Source organism: Thunnus maccoyii, chromosome 10 (assembly GCF_910596095.1).
Source record: "Thunnus maccoyii chromosome 10, fThuMac1.1, whole genome shotgun sequence".
Classification (NCBI taxonomy): Eukaryota; Metazoa; Chordata; class Actinopteri; order Scombriformes; family Scombridae; genus Thunnus; species Thunnus maccoyii.
The window spans coordinates 8,470,089-8,485,566 of NC_056542.1; the positions used below are offsets into that span (position 1 = coordinate 8,470,089).

Here is a 15,478-nt window from a genome sequence, read left to right on the forward strand (position 1 = left end):
GGAGCAAACACTGTTCCACTTTACCTCATGGAGATTTGTCCCTCTGATCCAGGGTTTAAATCAGCAACCCCCCATTCAGGTCTGCTTCAGGTCAACACTTCTCAAAAGTCAGAAGCAACTCATGCTCAGTAACATTTTCCTGCTAAAGAAGGTCAAATCAGTAACTTTTTTTGTCCATGATAACAATATTCAGGATATACTGTATAATGTAAGAGTTCAACTTTTATTTATTGTACAGTTTATTGTACATGTAGCTGTTGCCTAGACCTGTCAGACAATTTGTATGTAATATCAGCTTCTAATTCTGTGTTTCTGTGTTGAATTTTGCCACAGGGAGCTGCACCTCTGAATACAGGTTATGTGGATGTCTTACACCTCAACGTTCAAGATTGATAATACATGAAAAACACAGACATACCTGTGGCTGTGCCTTAAGCCACTCTGCGTATTTGTAACTACATTGTGCAAAGGAATTCAACATGAATCAACAAGTACATTTGAGGCACCTGACGCACCTAATTTTAATGAGAACAGAATATTGTAGGCAGCACAAAAATAAGACAGGTGCCTCTGTCATGTTTAGATATTTATTGGTCTACAGCTTTCAAGAAAAAATACTTGTTCTGATAAATCTGACTCATACTTGGCAGGAGGGTTTATGCCTCTATTTATTGCTGCAAAGAATCAGGAATAGTGTCTTTTAAAAGACAGTTGGACTGACCAAAGCAAAACATCAAATCAATTCCATGTCACATGAATGTGGTAGTTGGACACATTACATTATTTTAGGGTGATTAAAATGCCATTTAAGTAATTTGTTTTGATGATAGTTGTTAGTTTGAATCATAGTTCAAATCACATTTGCAGAGCACTTTCCCTGAATACCTGAATTATTGATGAACCTCTGTCAAAGTGTTTGATGAAATTGTTAATTAGAACTGGGCCCTTTATAATGGGTAAGAATGTTAAGGTTTAGGTCCAAATTGCACAGACTGAAACAACTAAATTCACCTATTACAAAACAAAAACTACAGCTACAGTAGCCTCAGACTCACTTACATGGCCAGCTAAACTCTGAATAACTTGTAAATTACAGTCTTCTATCATATTGGTGAAATAAAATTATTAAATTAAACCAGTTTAATGCTTGTTGAAACTGATGCACGGTCAATGTCAAGTACATTATGTGCATCAGGTTGGCGGTCAAATTGGTATAAATAGAAATAAGGGTTAAGAAATTTGAAACTGTTGGACATTGATAATATGCAAGTCAGTCTGGTCCACTTCATCTGCATCAGACAACTAATCTTTCTCTCAGCCATAACAAACTGATACCAACTGTTTAAATACAGACTGTTTTTGTTTGAACTCTCATTTCTCAAGATAATATGACACTGTGTTGTTAACATTCCTGTCATTTTTCCAAAGTTCATCACCAAAGTTTAAAGGGTGAAAATCTGGAAAGGTCCCCTTAAGAAGATTTCAGGCTTTTTGTGCTTAGCTGTCACAAATACTTTATCTACATTTATTCGTTTTCAGGGATTAAAACCTCAATCATCAATATTATTCAAACCAATATTCATACTGCATACAGTTGAACTCATATTTGTTCAATGTTCCTGTAAATTTCTTTTCCCTTCTCAAAAAAATCAAATAGTGAAAATGACAAATAAGTAAAAGCCCACAGTTCAGCAGGTAATGTATGTGTATTTAAGGGAGAGACCACCACCTAGTGGCAAACAGGCTCATCACAGGCTGGAGAAATAAATGAAAATTAAATCCTTACATAACCAGAAAAGTCTTCATTTAGACATGCATGTCACAACTGGCTGAGGGAATGTGACAAGAAGAGTCGATGCAACATATTTCATTTAAAGCAGATCAACAAGATCAGCAACATCAGCAATAAAAGCAGTGCTGTATGTGCTGTTAAACGGTGCAAAATGAAAAAAAGATGATGATGCCAGCTAAAGGTAGAGAGAGAGAGACAAAGCCCATGGGCTAGTTTCTATAGTCAAAAAGCTGATGTGAACTAAATCAGCTGATAACCCTTCCCTTTCAGTCAACTGTCTCCTAAATTTCATATTTATGTTTTTCTCAGTAGAAAATAGTCCCTAATAAAAAAAGAGATGACAAGAAAATGAATGAAATGACTGAAAAGAGCTAAACTTATCATCCAAAATGGAGGAACAGTAGTGAGCTTGCGGCTTGTTTAGTCTCCAAAGACTCCGAAGACTCAATGAGCTGACGGGATGCACCGAGGGTCAAAACAGTATGACTCGTGAGGACTTTAGTGCTCATACACAAAGAGCATTAATAAATAGTTAATTATAGTTAAGTAATGCTTATTAAGCATTTTTATGCATTTATGAAGTTTTACTTAAGTGACATATTTTTTCAACTTTACAATAAGGGTCACATAGAGCATTCATTAATGGGCAATTATGGTTAAGTAATGCTTGTACATTATAACATGCACAATAATTCATAGGTTAGGCTATAAGTTAAGGAACGTCTACATGAAAATAAAGGATGAAGCAAACCTCTATATGAAGACCATGGAGTGTGTCCACTAATCTCAACCTTAACCAAAAATAAGTCATAAGTTGGAGGATGGAAAAGTAAGTGGACAATCATTAGCCTTAAATAAACATTAATAAAAACAGTTTTCTCTTGATGAAATGGCTTAACTGTGAACTTCATGACATACATATTAATTAACATCTTTATCAACCAGTTACTAATATTAGTTAGTACCTTAATTAACATGTAAACCTTTAATAAATGTTAACAAGAGACATTTGTTAAGTTACTTGATGCTTATTAATGTATTAACTAACTGTAAGTTAATGCTTATTAGTGTATTAAATAGTGTTAATAGCATATTTATAAACTATTGAATAATGTGTAAATTAATAACTTAGTTAACATGAACACCATTAGTAGATGATTACTAGACACATTACTTAATTGTTAAGTACCTGTTAGTTAATGCTTATTACTGTATTTACTAGTGTTAATTAATGTACCACATTGTCAAGTGTTGCCAAAATCTTTATTCATGGAAGTTAACCATAAAACATCACTTACAAGCTGATAGAAAAATACATAAAACACTTGCAATCACACTGTAAAAGTCACTGGAGTAGAGCTGCAATTTACAATTATTTCATTTATCGATTAATCTACCGATTATTTTCTCAGTTAATTGTTTTGTCTATAAAATTTAGAATTTCTTAGAGCCCGAAGGTGACATATCTTCAAATGTCTTGTTTTGTCTGATCATCAGTCCAAAATCTAAAGATATTCAGTTTTCTATCATGTATGACACATAAAAGCTTCAAATCCTCACATCTAGGAGCAGCAACCAGCAAATATTGCCGATTAACTTTCTGACGATCGACCGATCGACCAATCGACTAATCATTGCAGCTCTACACCAAAGCAATTTTTAAACCCACACTGGTAACACAAAATGTTTGTAATATAATGTGCTTTTGGGTTATTTTCTCCTAATACAAGAAATGATTACAATGACGTGCTGCTTCTTCATATTTGTGCATCCATGTGTTTGGTTGAAATGATTTTAAGCACCAGGACTGCTCAAGAGGACTTGCTTCAGTTCCTCAACATCTTCGTCACCCTGCTGACACAGAAATAAGTGATCTTTCATACAGCAAAATCATGACAAAGTTGACTTTTATTTTTTTGTCATTTCACAATATGTAAGTTATTATCCTGACCGTGTTGCCAAAGAAAAAACATTGAAGGCCTTCTTTTATGAGTGTGTATCTCGTAATTCTGACCTACTAACTCATAATTACAAAAAAAAGTTCCATATTTAGTGAAGAAACATTTAGTAATTACTTAATTATGAGGTTAGTTTGCTTTTACTTCCTCCGGGTTTGAGACACTTAATGTCACTGAGTAATGTGGATGGTATTATTATTACTATGTCAACATTGTGTAGGTATCTAAAGCCCTTGGGACTGTTTGGAACACCTTTTGTGTCGTAATTATGAGATATTTTCCTGTAATTATGAGATGATAAATTCTAATTATTAATTACTCCAATTTTTTGGAGAATGCAATGCATGTAATTTCTCTTTTTCTACACCAGAAATTGAGCTGCTATCACTTTTAGTTCAACTTTAATTACTACTAGTACTGCTACTGATGTTGGTACCATATGACAACCAGCTTCCCACCAGTTTGTGTAAATTGTGAACTTGTGTGTTTGTCTTGGTTCATACCTCTTCCTTCTTCCAGTTGATTAAAGCTTTGATGCCCAGAACAACAAAGGTAAAGCTGACAGACAGCTGTAGAGCAGCCAGGGTGATTATCACAGCGTCAATGTAACTCAATAGACGCTGTTGGGAAAAGAAGTTTATTCATGAATCCTTTCTTCATAAAAAAAAAACATTTGCTAGACATTTAGTGTCCAGACCAAACACACAGCACTGCTTTCCAATTTGAACATTCTTTCTGTTTCCAATATAAATACGCTATATGTATAGTTACTACAATTACTGCCTGTTTCATTTAAAGCTGCACTAATTGATATAAATTATGTAAACAATGGATTAATTGACTATGAGTAATGTGAAAGGGGTTGTAGTGTTGAGAGATAATTATCACACAGCTTGTTTTATGTTTTGATGACCTTGAACACTTTTTTTGGTTGTTTTGCTCATTTTTCAACAAAAAGACTCTGTAACACTTCCTGCCCAAACAGCAGGCAGATAAAGTTGGCGACTAGCTGGTGAACATAGAGGAGTATTTAGGAGCTAAAAAGTTCTTTCAGTAATTAGTGGAGACAAAAACAGGAGCTAATAGCAGAGTGAATAAGGACTTTTATTCATCACATGTACAGAACTATGACCCCAATGAATTATGTCTTATTATTGTTCTGATTTTTAATCTCACTGTCACAATTCATTTTTGTATCCATATAAATACTAACTGTATGACTAACTAATTAAAATAACATTTTGTCAATTCAAAATATTCAAAAAATTCACTTCTAAACGTACTAAGCATGATTTTTTAACCAGTTCTTTTTTTTTTTTGAGCAACAGAGACTCATGCACTGTGGAAGTGCCAGTGCCAGAAAAGCCAGTTTCAAATCAGATTGTGAGGTATTATAAGGCAATAATGCTATATACTGTATAATTGTGCTTTGAAGTATAATTTTTGAAGTATGCTTACCTGGGTCACAAAACTACTAGAATCATACGGGTCGTACCAGTACAACTGGGCCTTATAGTGTTGGTCAAGGTCTATGGCATACAGAGTAATGCCAACAATGGCAAAGATTGCACCAACAATGTTCATAAACACGGTGAAGCCCACCTGAGAAGAAAAAAAAAATCCTTCAATTTAAACATCAATCCAAACAGTATTTGATAGTGACTTGTATGTCTCCTACGACACATTATTCTATAGACAGTGTTGTGCCACAGTGAAGGTTTTTACACATTTCCTTCAATCAGTGAGTGGAGTTTGGAGGACTTTACTTACCAAGCAGGGAGAAGGGACGTGTCCGGCCAAAATGGACATGATTCCAACCGCGGTGAACTTGAGAGGACAGAACAAAGCTCATGTCCGTAAAAACCAGGCATCAAATATTCAGGTCTTTTTTATTAACAAGGTAATGCAAAACCATTCATATTGCCATGTGTAATTTCTTATAAAACACTATCTAGTGTCACTCAACAGCATCATTTTTTTAGGAAATCCTCTGGTCATAAAAGAAATCCCCCTTCTTTGAATTTCCAGCAAGCTGTAAACCAAAAAGTGTACCGCTGCCCTCACAGACAAGGCTTAGCTATTTATCCTATATTTTTGAATACAGGCCAGTTGCATGGAGAAATCTTAAGATTGCTCTACTAATAGGTTCAAAATTAATTTCCGATGCAAAGATAGACTTGAAAGAGAAAGCCGACAGACCCAGATCGGACAACTCCCTAAATAACTGTTGCCTTTCACTTCTGTATTTATTACATAAGAAAATAACATGTTGGACTGTTTCCAAATGTTTGACTATGACTTTCAAGTAGCTGGCTGGACCACAATGCCCCAGTCTCAGATGAGTAAGAATAACATCATCCCTTCCTCCAGAGTTTATCATCCACCTTTTACTTTTCACAAATGACTGCAGAGAGAAATAATGCCTGATATTAGCTTATCACAAATATATTGGTATCGGGATTTGGCACATATGTCAGCCATTTCCAGTTATAAACTCTAAATATCGATATTGGTATCTCCTTTAAAAATTATTTTTTGTTTAAAATTTGTTATGCTGTTGAATTGTACTGCAAGGTGTATATACTAGGAGGTGTTTCGAATATTTAGTCCACTCGACTCTACCCTAGTCTAGAAACATCTCTTAGTATAAAACAGTAATTAAACAGTATAACAAACTCCTTTAAGTTGAATCAACACCACTCTAAAACAATTTAAACAAAAACCTCACATTATTACCTCTATGAGTGTGGGATTTATTGCAGGGATGCTGTATGTGACCCCATTAATTTTGGTAAAGCATAACATGAGGGGAAAAATTTCTGTCTTTTTACATTGTTCAGTTTTAATTAATTGATGTAGATATGTTGCCATAGTAACGTAGAAAAAAAACAATATTATTTTACCACAGCACCCAGCCAGTAAGCAGCACCTAAGCTATTCACATCCAGAGGATTAGTGAACAGTTGTCCTGAAGCCAGTGTAATGATCATCAGGCCCACCATGATCTGTATAGTCTGTAAAACAATTAAACACAATTAAATCTCATTTTCTTAATACTACATCTATATGAATTATGTTTTAGTATTTGCTGATTTGCATGTGTTTTCTTTATTTCTTACCCCAAGAACTGCTGTAACACAGGTCTTCATCAGCCCCTTGTACACTGAGCAACACACTGGACTGCAGCAGAAAGCCCCCAGGATTTGGCATAGTGGTGGAAACACGCTCTTACTGTTAGCCGTTATGGTGACCACAGTCACCCCCTTGTCTTTGGCAACAATTACAGACATCCTTTACATTCCAAGTGGCACACACACACCGGCAACCTGAAATGGAGTTTTGTTTTTTGGGTTTTGTTCTGACAGGAAAACAAAGATATTTTTGGTCATAATCAAAATTAAAAGTCCAAATTCAGAATTAAAAGAGAATAATATAGAAAAAGAAAAAGAAAAAATAAATTGAAAAAACAAATTCAAAATGTAAAATGATCATTTGAAAATATAAAGTAACAATGAAAATAGTGAAATTTAAAATACAAAAGCTTAAATGGAAATAATTAAATTGAAAGCTTGGCCTGATTATTCCTAGTAGTGACGTAAAATAATTATCTTTTTAATTTTTATCTCTTTAAATTTTCTAGTTGGACTATTAATTTTAATTATGACCAAAAATATCCTCCATATCCAGCAGTTAAGTATAACTTAAAGGATTTTAACATAATTGAACATTGGTGGAAAAACCATAGACACAAGTTATTATTCAGAGTATTTTACAATTCTTAAAACATGTCTGGAGGGAATCTTTATCTTTCTCATTGAAATGGCTACTTTGGGGACTAACATCATCACACATGAACACAGTTGGGCTCATTGAATCCACAAGAGTCTCAGCTTTCCAGTCATATGAAATTTATGCAATTCCAAGACTGTTTAGGAACCCCAGGATGCAGAAATATTCAAATACACCATTTTTAGAGTAGGTGAAAATAAAAGATTTATACTGTATGCAAAAAACTGCATGGGATTAGCATGAAGTGGGCATGTCTTTAAGGGGAGACTCGTGGGTACCAATGGAACCCATTTTCATTCAGAAATATTGAATTTTTTCCATTGCCAAAATTTAGTCTAAATTTGGAGTGTTATTTGGCCCCTTTCTCAACAAGTTAGAATGACATGGTGTCAATGGATGCCTTAGGTCGTCTAGTTTCATACAATACCAGTATATTCATTCCAGCCTTAGAACTGACCTAGATACAACGACTGAAAGACTGTAATGTCAGCCGAAAGCGCAGACACCCCCGCAGGTTAAAAAGCTTGGAGCGAAGGAAGTTTCCGAGAAAGTGCGCACGTCCTGTTTTTGCCTACCCAGCTTTTTATTATCATCATAAGCCACCACAATAATATGCAAAGGATGAATCAGGGTTTGTCATCAACAAACACATACAAACAACAATCTGTTCAAAAATCTTTTAAATTAAATTCTAGTTGGCATTTATCTCTCAGAAAGTAAAAATATGATCAATCACTCAGCACGTTGTTTCCTTGTAACGTTTACATGATTAGACCTGTGTTTGTTTGTCTAAAGACCTCACCTGTTTCTGCTCCGATACTGACTCTCTTCAGCTGCAACACAGTCAATAGCAGCAACACAAGTATTTCCTGCCATCTGTTTGATTTTCTCAGTATATCTCAGCGCCACAAATCCATGACGTGTTAATTTATCGGAATAAATGCGTCATCTCCAGTAATTTATAGAGTTGTGAAATGACTGTTCTTGTCTACTTGTAATAATTAAATAATGTCTATGAATGTCTAAGAGTTTACTGTATTGCCACACCTTTTACTTATAATCTACTCTGTGTAATCTATTTTTTTTATGACTGTGTTTCATTTGTCATTTTGCCCGATTAATACCAGGGTCAAAACGTTGCCTTTTTCAGTCAAATAAAGTTTTGCAGAGCTAAAATCCAGTGTGCTGACACACTTCTTGTTTCCTTTTTTGAATCTGTTTGGTGTTTTTGGTGTCTGTCCAGCATCTAGCCTAAACATTGCACACAACTACCTTTCTAAGTGTTTGTTTGTTTGGAAATGAAATATCCAAAAGAAAAAATGTTTTTATTCATGGAAGTTTACTTGAAAACATCACTCACAGGCATTAAAACACTTGCAATCACACTACAAAAGTCTCAGGAATACATTTTTTGCTACACAACCCCAAACTGGTAATACAGAAAGTGGAAATTTTGTCTTTGTAATACAATGTGCTTTTGATTATTTTCAGCTAATATATGTAAAAGACTGATTACAGTGATGTGATGCTTATTCGTTCTCATGCACCCATGTCTTTTGTTGAACTGATTTTAAGCACCAGGACTTGTCATGAGGACTTCCTTAAACTCAGGCTGGAGAACCTCAACATCTTCATCACCCTGCTGACAAAGTGTGACAAAGTCAAGTTTCAAAACAACATGACAAAGTTCAGAATTTTACAGTTTGACTCTTGACTGAATTTATATTTGTTATACCTTATGATAGTGTTACTCTGATTATACTAACACTTCAAATAGTAAACAACTTGTACAACCATCACCATTACTGATTACTGATACCACTATTGTCACTTGCATTGGTTGGTAGTCTACAAGGAATAATACTACAACTAATATTTTACTTTACTTCACTTTTCTCACCCACATACCCTCCAGTATGTGTGGATTGTGGATTTGTGTGTTTTGTCTTGGTTCATACCTCTTCCTTCTTCCTATTGACCAAAGCCTTGATGCCCAGAACAACAAAGCTAATGTTGACACACAGCTGGAGAACACCCAGAACAATTGACGTAATGTCGATGCCTGTCAACAAATCCTGAGAGACGGAAAAAAAAACGTAAAAATATAACATTGTGATAAGTTCACTTTAAAATGTAATTATGAATTGGTACAAATAAACAGACCAATACACTGATTCTTGTGCAACTTGGATAATAATGATTCTACTGTATGATTGTGTTTAACTTACAGGACATGGCTGGCGATTTTCCATATTTTTCCTGTTGTCAACAAATCCTATGTGCAGCCATGAGGCACACTCATGAGAAAACTATAGAAAATCCTGGTGATAAATTATATTTTCTTTTTATTGTTCACAAATCCCATGAAAAGAACAAAACCAACAAATGGCTGACATGTTTCCTCATTAGCATAAACATGCAATTGTAGTTTATTTTGAGTCAATCCCTCATACACCGCTCTGCTGTTGATACAAGAGCACCAAATGTTCAGTATATTAATGTGCAGCTGAAAATAGTCCCCGACAAATACACAATTACTCTTTAAAAATGAAACTATTTATTTGTGACCTGTTTATAAAGATCTTCAGTGCAGGAACCAGTGGGCTTAGCACTGAGTGCCACAGACAGGGTGTGGACAAAAGATGGATTCATATCATGGAATTTGTTGACGATGAGAAAAAAATGGAATAGCACCAGCCTTATCCTTCATAAGTTTGCTTACTTGGGCATAGAACGCCACTCTTCTGCAGGCGTCATTGTCATTACCAGCATTGTACCAGGAGCGGTCACATAAATTGAGTACAGAGGAATTTGCCAGGTCTCTTCCGTACAGCACAATGTGAATAATGGCAGAGATCAATCCGATGATGTTCATAAACACGGTGAAGCCCATCTGAGAGGAAAGAGTCCCTCATTTAAATTCAAATAGCTTTTGACAGTGTTTTGTTTGTAACCTAAGACAGATGACACATTATTCTTTTGACAGTGTTCTGCCAAATGATAGGTTTTTACACTTTTTCCTCAATTTTAGTCTTTACTTACCAAGCAAAGATTGGGGTACTGGCCAGCTAAAATCGTCATGATTCCAACTGCGATGAACTGAAGAGAGGACATCAATCTCATCAGTGAAATTATAGCTTAGAATACTATTTTAATCATAACAAATAAAAATATATGTAAAAGCAGTATCACACACTACACAATTCGACATGGTTTAAAGTCTTCCCTGCATTTCTAAAGGTTTTGGTAATTGTTTCAGTTTCGTAAAGAATTGCAAAAACATTGCTGCATTTGCAAAACAAGAGACATTACAGTAGTATGCTGTCATAGTAATATTAACATAACAATATCCTTTTACCACTCCACTCAGCCAGTAAACACCTCCCCGACTGGCAAAATCCTCAGGACCTGTGCTTATTCGTCCTGGTCCAAGTCCAGTGCTGAATAGGCCCACCATGATCTGTATAGTCTGTAAAAGATTCAAATCAATAAAAGCCTCATTGTCCATTTATTGGTCTTATTGACAATAATGAATTGATCTTACTTTCAAGTACTGTGTGTGTATCAAAAGCCTGATCTTATTCCTCCGTGCTGTAAACCTTGATTGTTGTCTAAAAACTATTAAAAAACTATCAGTGAGCCACACCGCTGCACTGGGTCACATGTTCCTTCCATAGTCCCGGACAGTAGGTTGTTATACAGTGCTAGCTTGTTGTGCTACATATCACAACCTCTTGACTTTATACTATAGCTATTTACAATGTACAATGTCATACAAAGTCAAGAGGTTATGAAACTAGTGTAGCTCTGTAAATGGAACCACATTCCCACACATGCACAATGGCATCTGACTTACACGGAACTACTCTCCAGAGACCGAAAACATGATCACTGTCTTTGGAGCTGTTTCTATACAAACTATGGTGACCATAATCTTTTGCACCAAGAAACATGTCCCCCAATGCAACAGTGTGAGTCAGTAAAGTGTTTATAATATTTTTTGGACAACAACGGAGGTCTACAGCACAGAGAAATAAGATATATCAGGCTTTTGATACACACATAATACTTACTAGTATAGGATGAGTTCAATGTTGGTTTGACTCTGCACATGAGATTTGTTTACATTGAGTAAAATATAGAAAATCGCCAGCCTTATCCTTTACAGATAATACTGTATGTGAATATATACATTTCAATTTCTCTCACCCCAAGAGCGGCTGTAACACTCGTCTGCAGCCGTGCCTTGTACACCGAGCAGCACCTGCGTCTGTAGCAAAGAATCTTCAAGATTTGACAGAGCGTTGGCCACATGCTCCTACTGTCCGCCGCTACAGTGACCACAGTCACTTTCTTGTCTTTGACGACAGTAACAGTCATCCTTCACGGTGCTGATGCCTCACCTGCAATATGCGACATGGAGATTTTTTTTTAGATTGTTCCCTCAATCAGATGATTGATTTTCTGTATTTTGTTAATGACGAAAACAATAATATGTGTAGGGCTCATTCTGACTATGAAAAAAAAAAAGCCAAGCCAGACAAGTCCAGCTCTTTCAATTGTGGTAGCTTGTTACTGGCAGAAGAAATGCTTCCAGTTTTTTTTCTGTTTTTTTAAAGATAAAGCTCCTGAGTCTCTGGTATTTTGTGTGTGTGTGTTGAACAATGGTTCAGTGAAAGAAATATCTTAAGTAAACAGTGAGTCACTGGTATAAAGAACACTTTTTAACCCAAATATGCACCTGGAGAGCCATGTTCCATGTATTGCTCCTCAATAATGCCTATGAGCTTTGTAATTTACTAACTCTAGATGCTCCAGAGGCAAAGCAGAATATTATTTGCTTCAGTTTTGCTTAATAAGTTTCATGAGACTCACTCACATTCACAACTACATTAACCAGCACTTGACACGTGTGAGAAGGTCTTCTTCCAGTTCACCCAGTAAGACATTAATCACTATCTAAAAAATAAGTTTGAGGTTAACAAACAGGTTGTGTCTTTTGGACGGAGGAAGATCAGTGCCCCGGTAAGGGTCTGCACTTCCATGTGTTTGCCATCTCAATTCTCAAATCCTAACACAAAACAAGGGATGTCATAAAATTCACCAAAATGAAGAATTAGTCTTGAATGTCACCCATCAACACACACACAACTGTTCAAAATTACACAAACTATACAAACACAAAGTTAAATAATCCCTTCTCCATAATCATCTTATTTATCTGTTGTAGTCTGTAAAACATAATTATAATTTAAAATATCACCCAGTTTAAAGTTAATGTTATCATGCATTATAGTGTGTGTTTTTTGTGTTTGGTTTAGAGTCCTTACCTGTGTCTGGTTCAGTGCTACAGACTCCCTGGAACTGTGATAGTCTGATTTGTGTGAGTTCAAGCAGCAGCAACAAAAAATTATACTTCCTGTTTGATTTCTTCACAATAAAGGCGTCATTTCCACAAAACTGTCTTTTTCCCAACAAAAAAATAAATAAATAACAGTGGCACATATTAGATAGTTAGAGCCTTTAAAAGTAATAATAACACAGTGTAAGTATACATAGAAGTAATCTGCAGTAAAACTTTATTTTACTTTGCGGCCGTGTCCAGGATCAAAATGAGGTGCTACAGTTCTGCCCTCTGATATATTGGCACAAGTTGAGAAAACTTAACATTTAATATCTCTAATAATGACAATAAAATTCAGCAATCTGTGCAATATTGTTGGTTGTTATGGTTCTGCTCCAGTCTGACTCCTTAGCTGCCATTATTCACCAGTCCACCAGAGACCCTCAGCTTTTCCTCCCCTGTCCTTCCTGTGTTGTCCTCTAACATTGCCATAGATTCCCTTTGTGCTTATTGATCTGTTCTCTATCGATATTCATGGATAGATTGAGGGGGAATCTGTAGGGTGACAGATGGTGGATGTTCTGTAAATATCTAACATGCTAAAATGAATCAGACTTTCAGCTTTTGTTGCTCCTTATGTTGGTTTCACTTTTATATTTGAAAATTTAAAATGTTAGTGTGACATATTGAAGAGAGGAGTTTGTTTCTGAGTTTTCGGTCCCGCCCTGCATCAGTCTCGTTAGCCCTGTCCTGCTCCCTGTGTCTTCCCCAGCCTATCAGCTCCTTTCCTGATCTCTTGCTCTACCTGCATCTCATCCCCTCATCAGTTAAGTTTGTATTTATCTCCTGGTTTTCAGTTTAGTTTGATTCTGTATTGTTCAGTTCAGTTTTGCTTTGCCTGCGCTCCTGAGTTCTGTTCCTGAATTGAGTAAATAAAGATGTTATTCTTCAGCTTTGCTCTGCCTGCAGTCTCCTGCATTTGAGTCCACCTGCTCTGCTACTCCACATAACAGTAATTTGTTCAATATAAATGTTCTCTCTCTGTACTTTTAAACTGAGGAATGACACTTCTGCACAACAGAAAATTAGATACCAAAATACTTTAACACTTTTAAAATTGCATGCTTTGTTTTAAAGGTGACAAAGCAAAACTTGATATCTTGCACCTGGAGCACATCTTTGAATTTAACCTGAACAGCTTCAGTGACTGTTGATTGTTTCTCAGTTTTTTTTTTATGTTCAAAGCTTTTAAACAAACCTTTCTCCACGTTACCTTTTTTGTGTTCATTGGTTCAGTGAACTTGAACTCACTTCATCAGTGTACCAGAGGGGCCTGTGGCTCTCTTCTTAACAGAAAGCATTGCAATGTGCATCCTGCTTCTAATCAATCATAATATATCCACATTAGGTTATAAATTAAAGTTAGAAAATGGCAAAATCAGTATAAGAACCATTTTACATACTTAATGAAAGCTGTTTAGAACATACTACGGACACAGTTGTGTTTTATGTACATTTAGAAGTCATTCAGAAATACCCATCTTTACAAATTCAGACATTAATTGTTTGAGTTTTATATTCTTTTTATTCCGTTTTGACAATATGAAAACAGACAGTAAGTAAAACAGACAGATCATCAAAGGAACCATCATAGCTTTAATTACATAGTTTGAGCAGTTTGTGTTTAAGCTCATTAGATGATTTTTGAGACTTCACACTTTAGGATTTTGAACATGTGGTTTGTACATCCACCATGTTGATGGGGATCACTTCTTCAATTTAACTTGAACAACTATGAAAGCTGAGTTGAGTTTGGTGCTTTAAACAGTCAGTACACCAAAATAATAATAATAAAAAAACACACACACAAAAAAACACATCTTCAGATTCCCCAGTTGGTATCCAGCCATACACATAGTTCTGGTTTTAACATATTTCACCTCTTTCTACAGTTTAGGTGAACTGAATTTCATTTGTGAAAAATTCAATTTGAAAAACAACAAATCTATGTTAAAACATAATTCACCTGAAGATAGGAAAAATTACAAACATACACACACAAAAGAGTGGCAAAAAATGTCAGTCTTTGTAATATAAAGTTGTTTTGATTACTTTCAGAAAGTGAATGTAAAAGTATAAGTATAACAGTGACGTGTTGCTTATTTATCATCAATAATCCATTGAGCTGAAATCATTTTAAGCACCAGGACTGGTCAGGAGGACTTCTTTCAACTCTGCCTGATGACCTTCAACATATTTGCCATCCTGTTGACACAAAACAAAGGTAACTTTCATCAAAACAGGACAACATTAATCATTCTACACTGTGACTCTTTACTCCAGAAATGCAGCTGCTACAACTTTTATCTCCTACAACTACAGTACATTATTTCTTCTGCTCCTACTGTTGCTACTACAGCTGCAATTACTGCTCATAGTACTTTGCTTCACCTTTCTGAATCCAGCTATCCTCTAATTCATGTGGGCTGAGCACTTGTGTACATTGCTGTGGTTCATACCTCTTCCTCCTTCATCTCATTGCACAGAGTCTTGATGCCCAGAATAGAAAACCAAACGCTGACAAACAGCTGAAGA

At 35.5% G+C, this 15,478-nt stretch overlaps 2 protein-coding genes across 5 annotated transcripts; both read right to left on the reverse strand.

Annotated features, from left to right (window-relative positions):
* Positions 1-3,050: 3,050 nt before the first annotated feature.
* On the reverse strand, positions 3,051-8,539 carry LOC121906178. Of its 3 annotated transcripts, none has more exons than XM_042424892.1 (7): positions 8,342-8,539; positions 6,870-7,076; positions 6,654-6,764; positions 5,521-5,577; positions 5,209-5,352; positions 4,254-4,370; positions 3,051-3,643 (listed from the first exon to the last, which is right to left on the reverse strand). In XM_042424892.1, the coding sequence occupies exons 2-7, from the start codon at positions 7,038-7,040 to the stop codon at positions 3,587-3,589; spliced, it is 657 nt and encodes a 218-aa protein (XP_042280826.1). In that variant the 5' UTR covers positions 7,041-7,076; positions 8,342-8,539; the 3' UTR covers positions 3,051-3,586. The 3 variants fall into 3 exon arrangements, with proteins under 3 accessions (XP_042280826.1, XP_042280824.1, XP_042280825.1); XM_042424890.1 differs by having other exon boundaries at positions 3,051-3,646; positions 8,342-8,538; XM_042424891.1 differs by lacking the exon at positions 8,342-8,539 and adding an exon at positions 7,997-8,027 and having other exon boundaries at positions 3,051-3,646.
* A 248-nt stretch (positions 8,540-8,787) lies between these two features.
* Positions 8,788-12,934, reverse strand: LOC121906193. Of its 2 annotated transcripts, none has more exons than XM_042424909.1 (7): positions 12,870-12,934; positions 11,749-11,942; positions 10,898-11,008; positions 10,582-10,638; positions 10,262-10,432; positions 9,498-9,614; positions 8,788-9,178 (listed from the first exon to the last, which is right to left on the reverse strand). In XM_042424909.1, exons 2-7 carry the CDS (start codon positions 11,917-11,919, stop codon positions 9,110-9,112), a joined length of 696 nt encoding a protein of 231 aa, XP_042280843.1. In that variant the 5' UTR covers positions 11,920-11,942; positions 12,870-12,934; the 3' UTR covers positions 8,788-9,109. The 2 variants fall into 2 exon arrangements, with proteins under 2 accessions (XP_042280843.1, XP_042280842.1); XM_042424908.1 differs by having other exon boundaries at positions 8,788-9,181.
* Between the last annotated feature and the right edge of the window lie 2,544 nt (positions 12,935-15,478).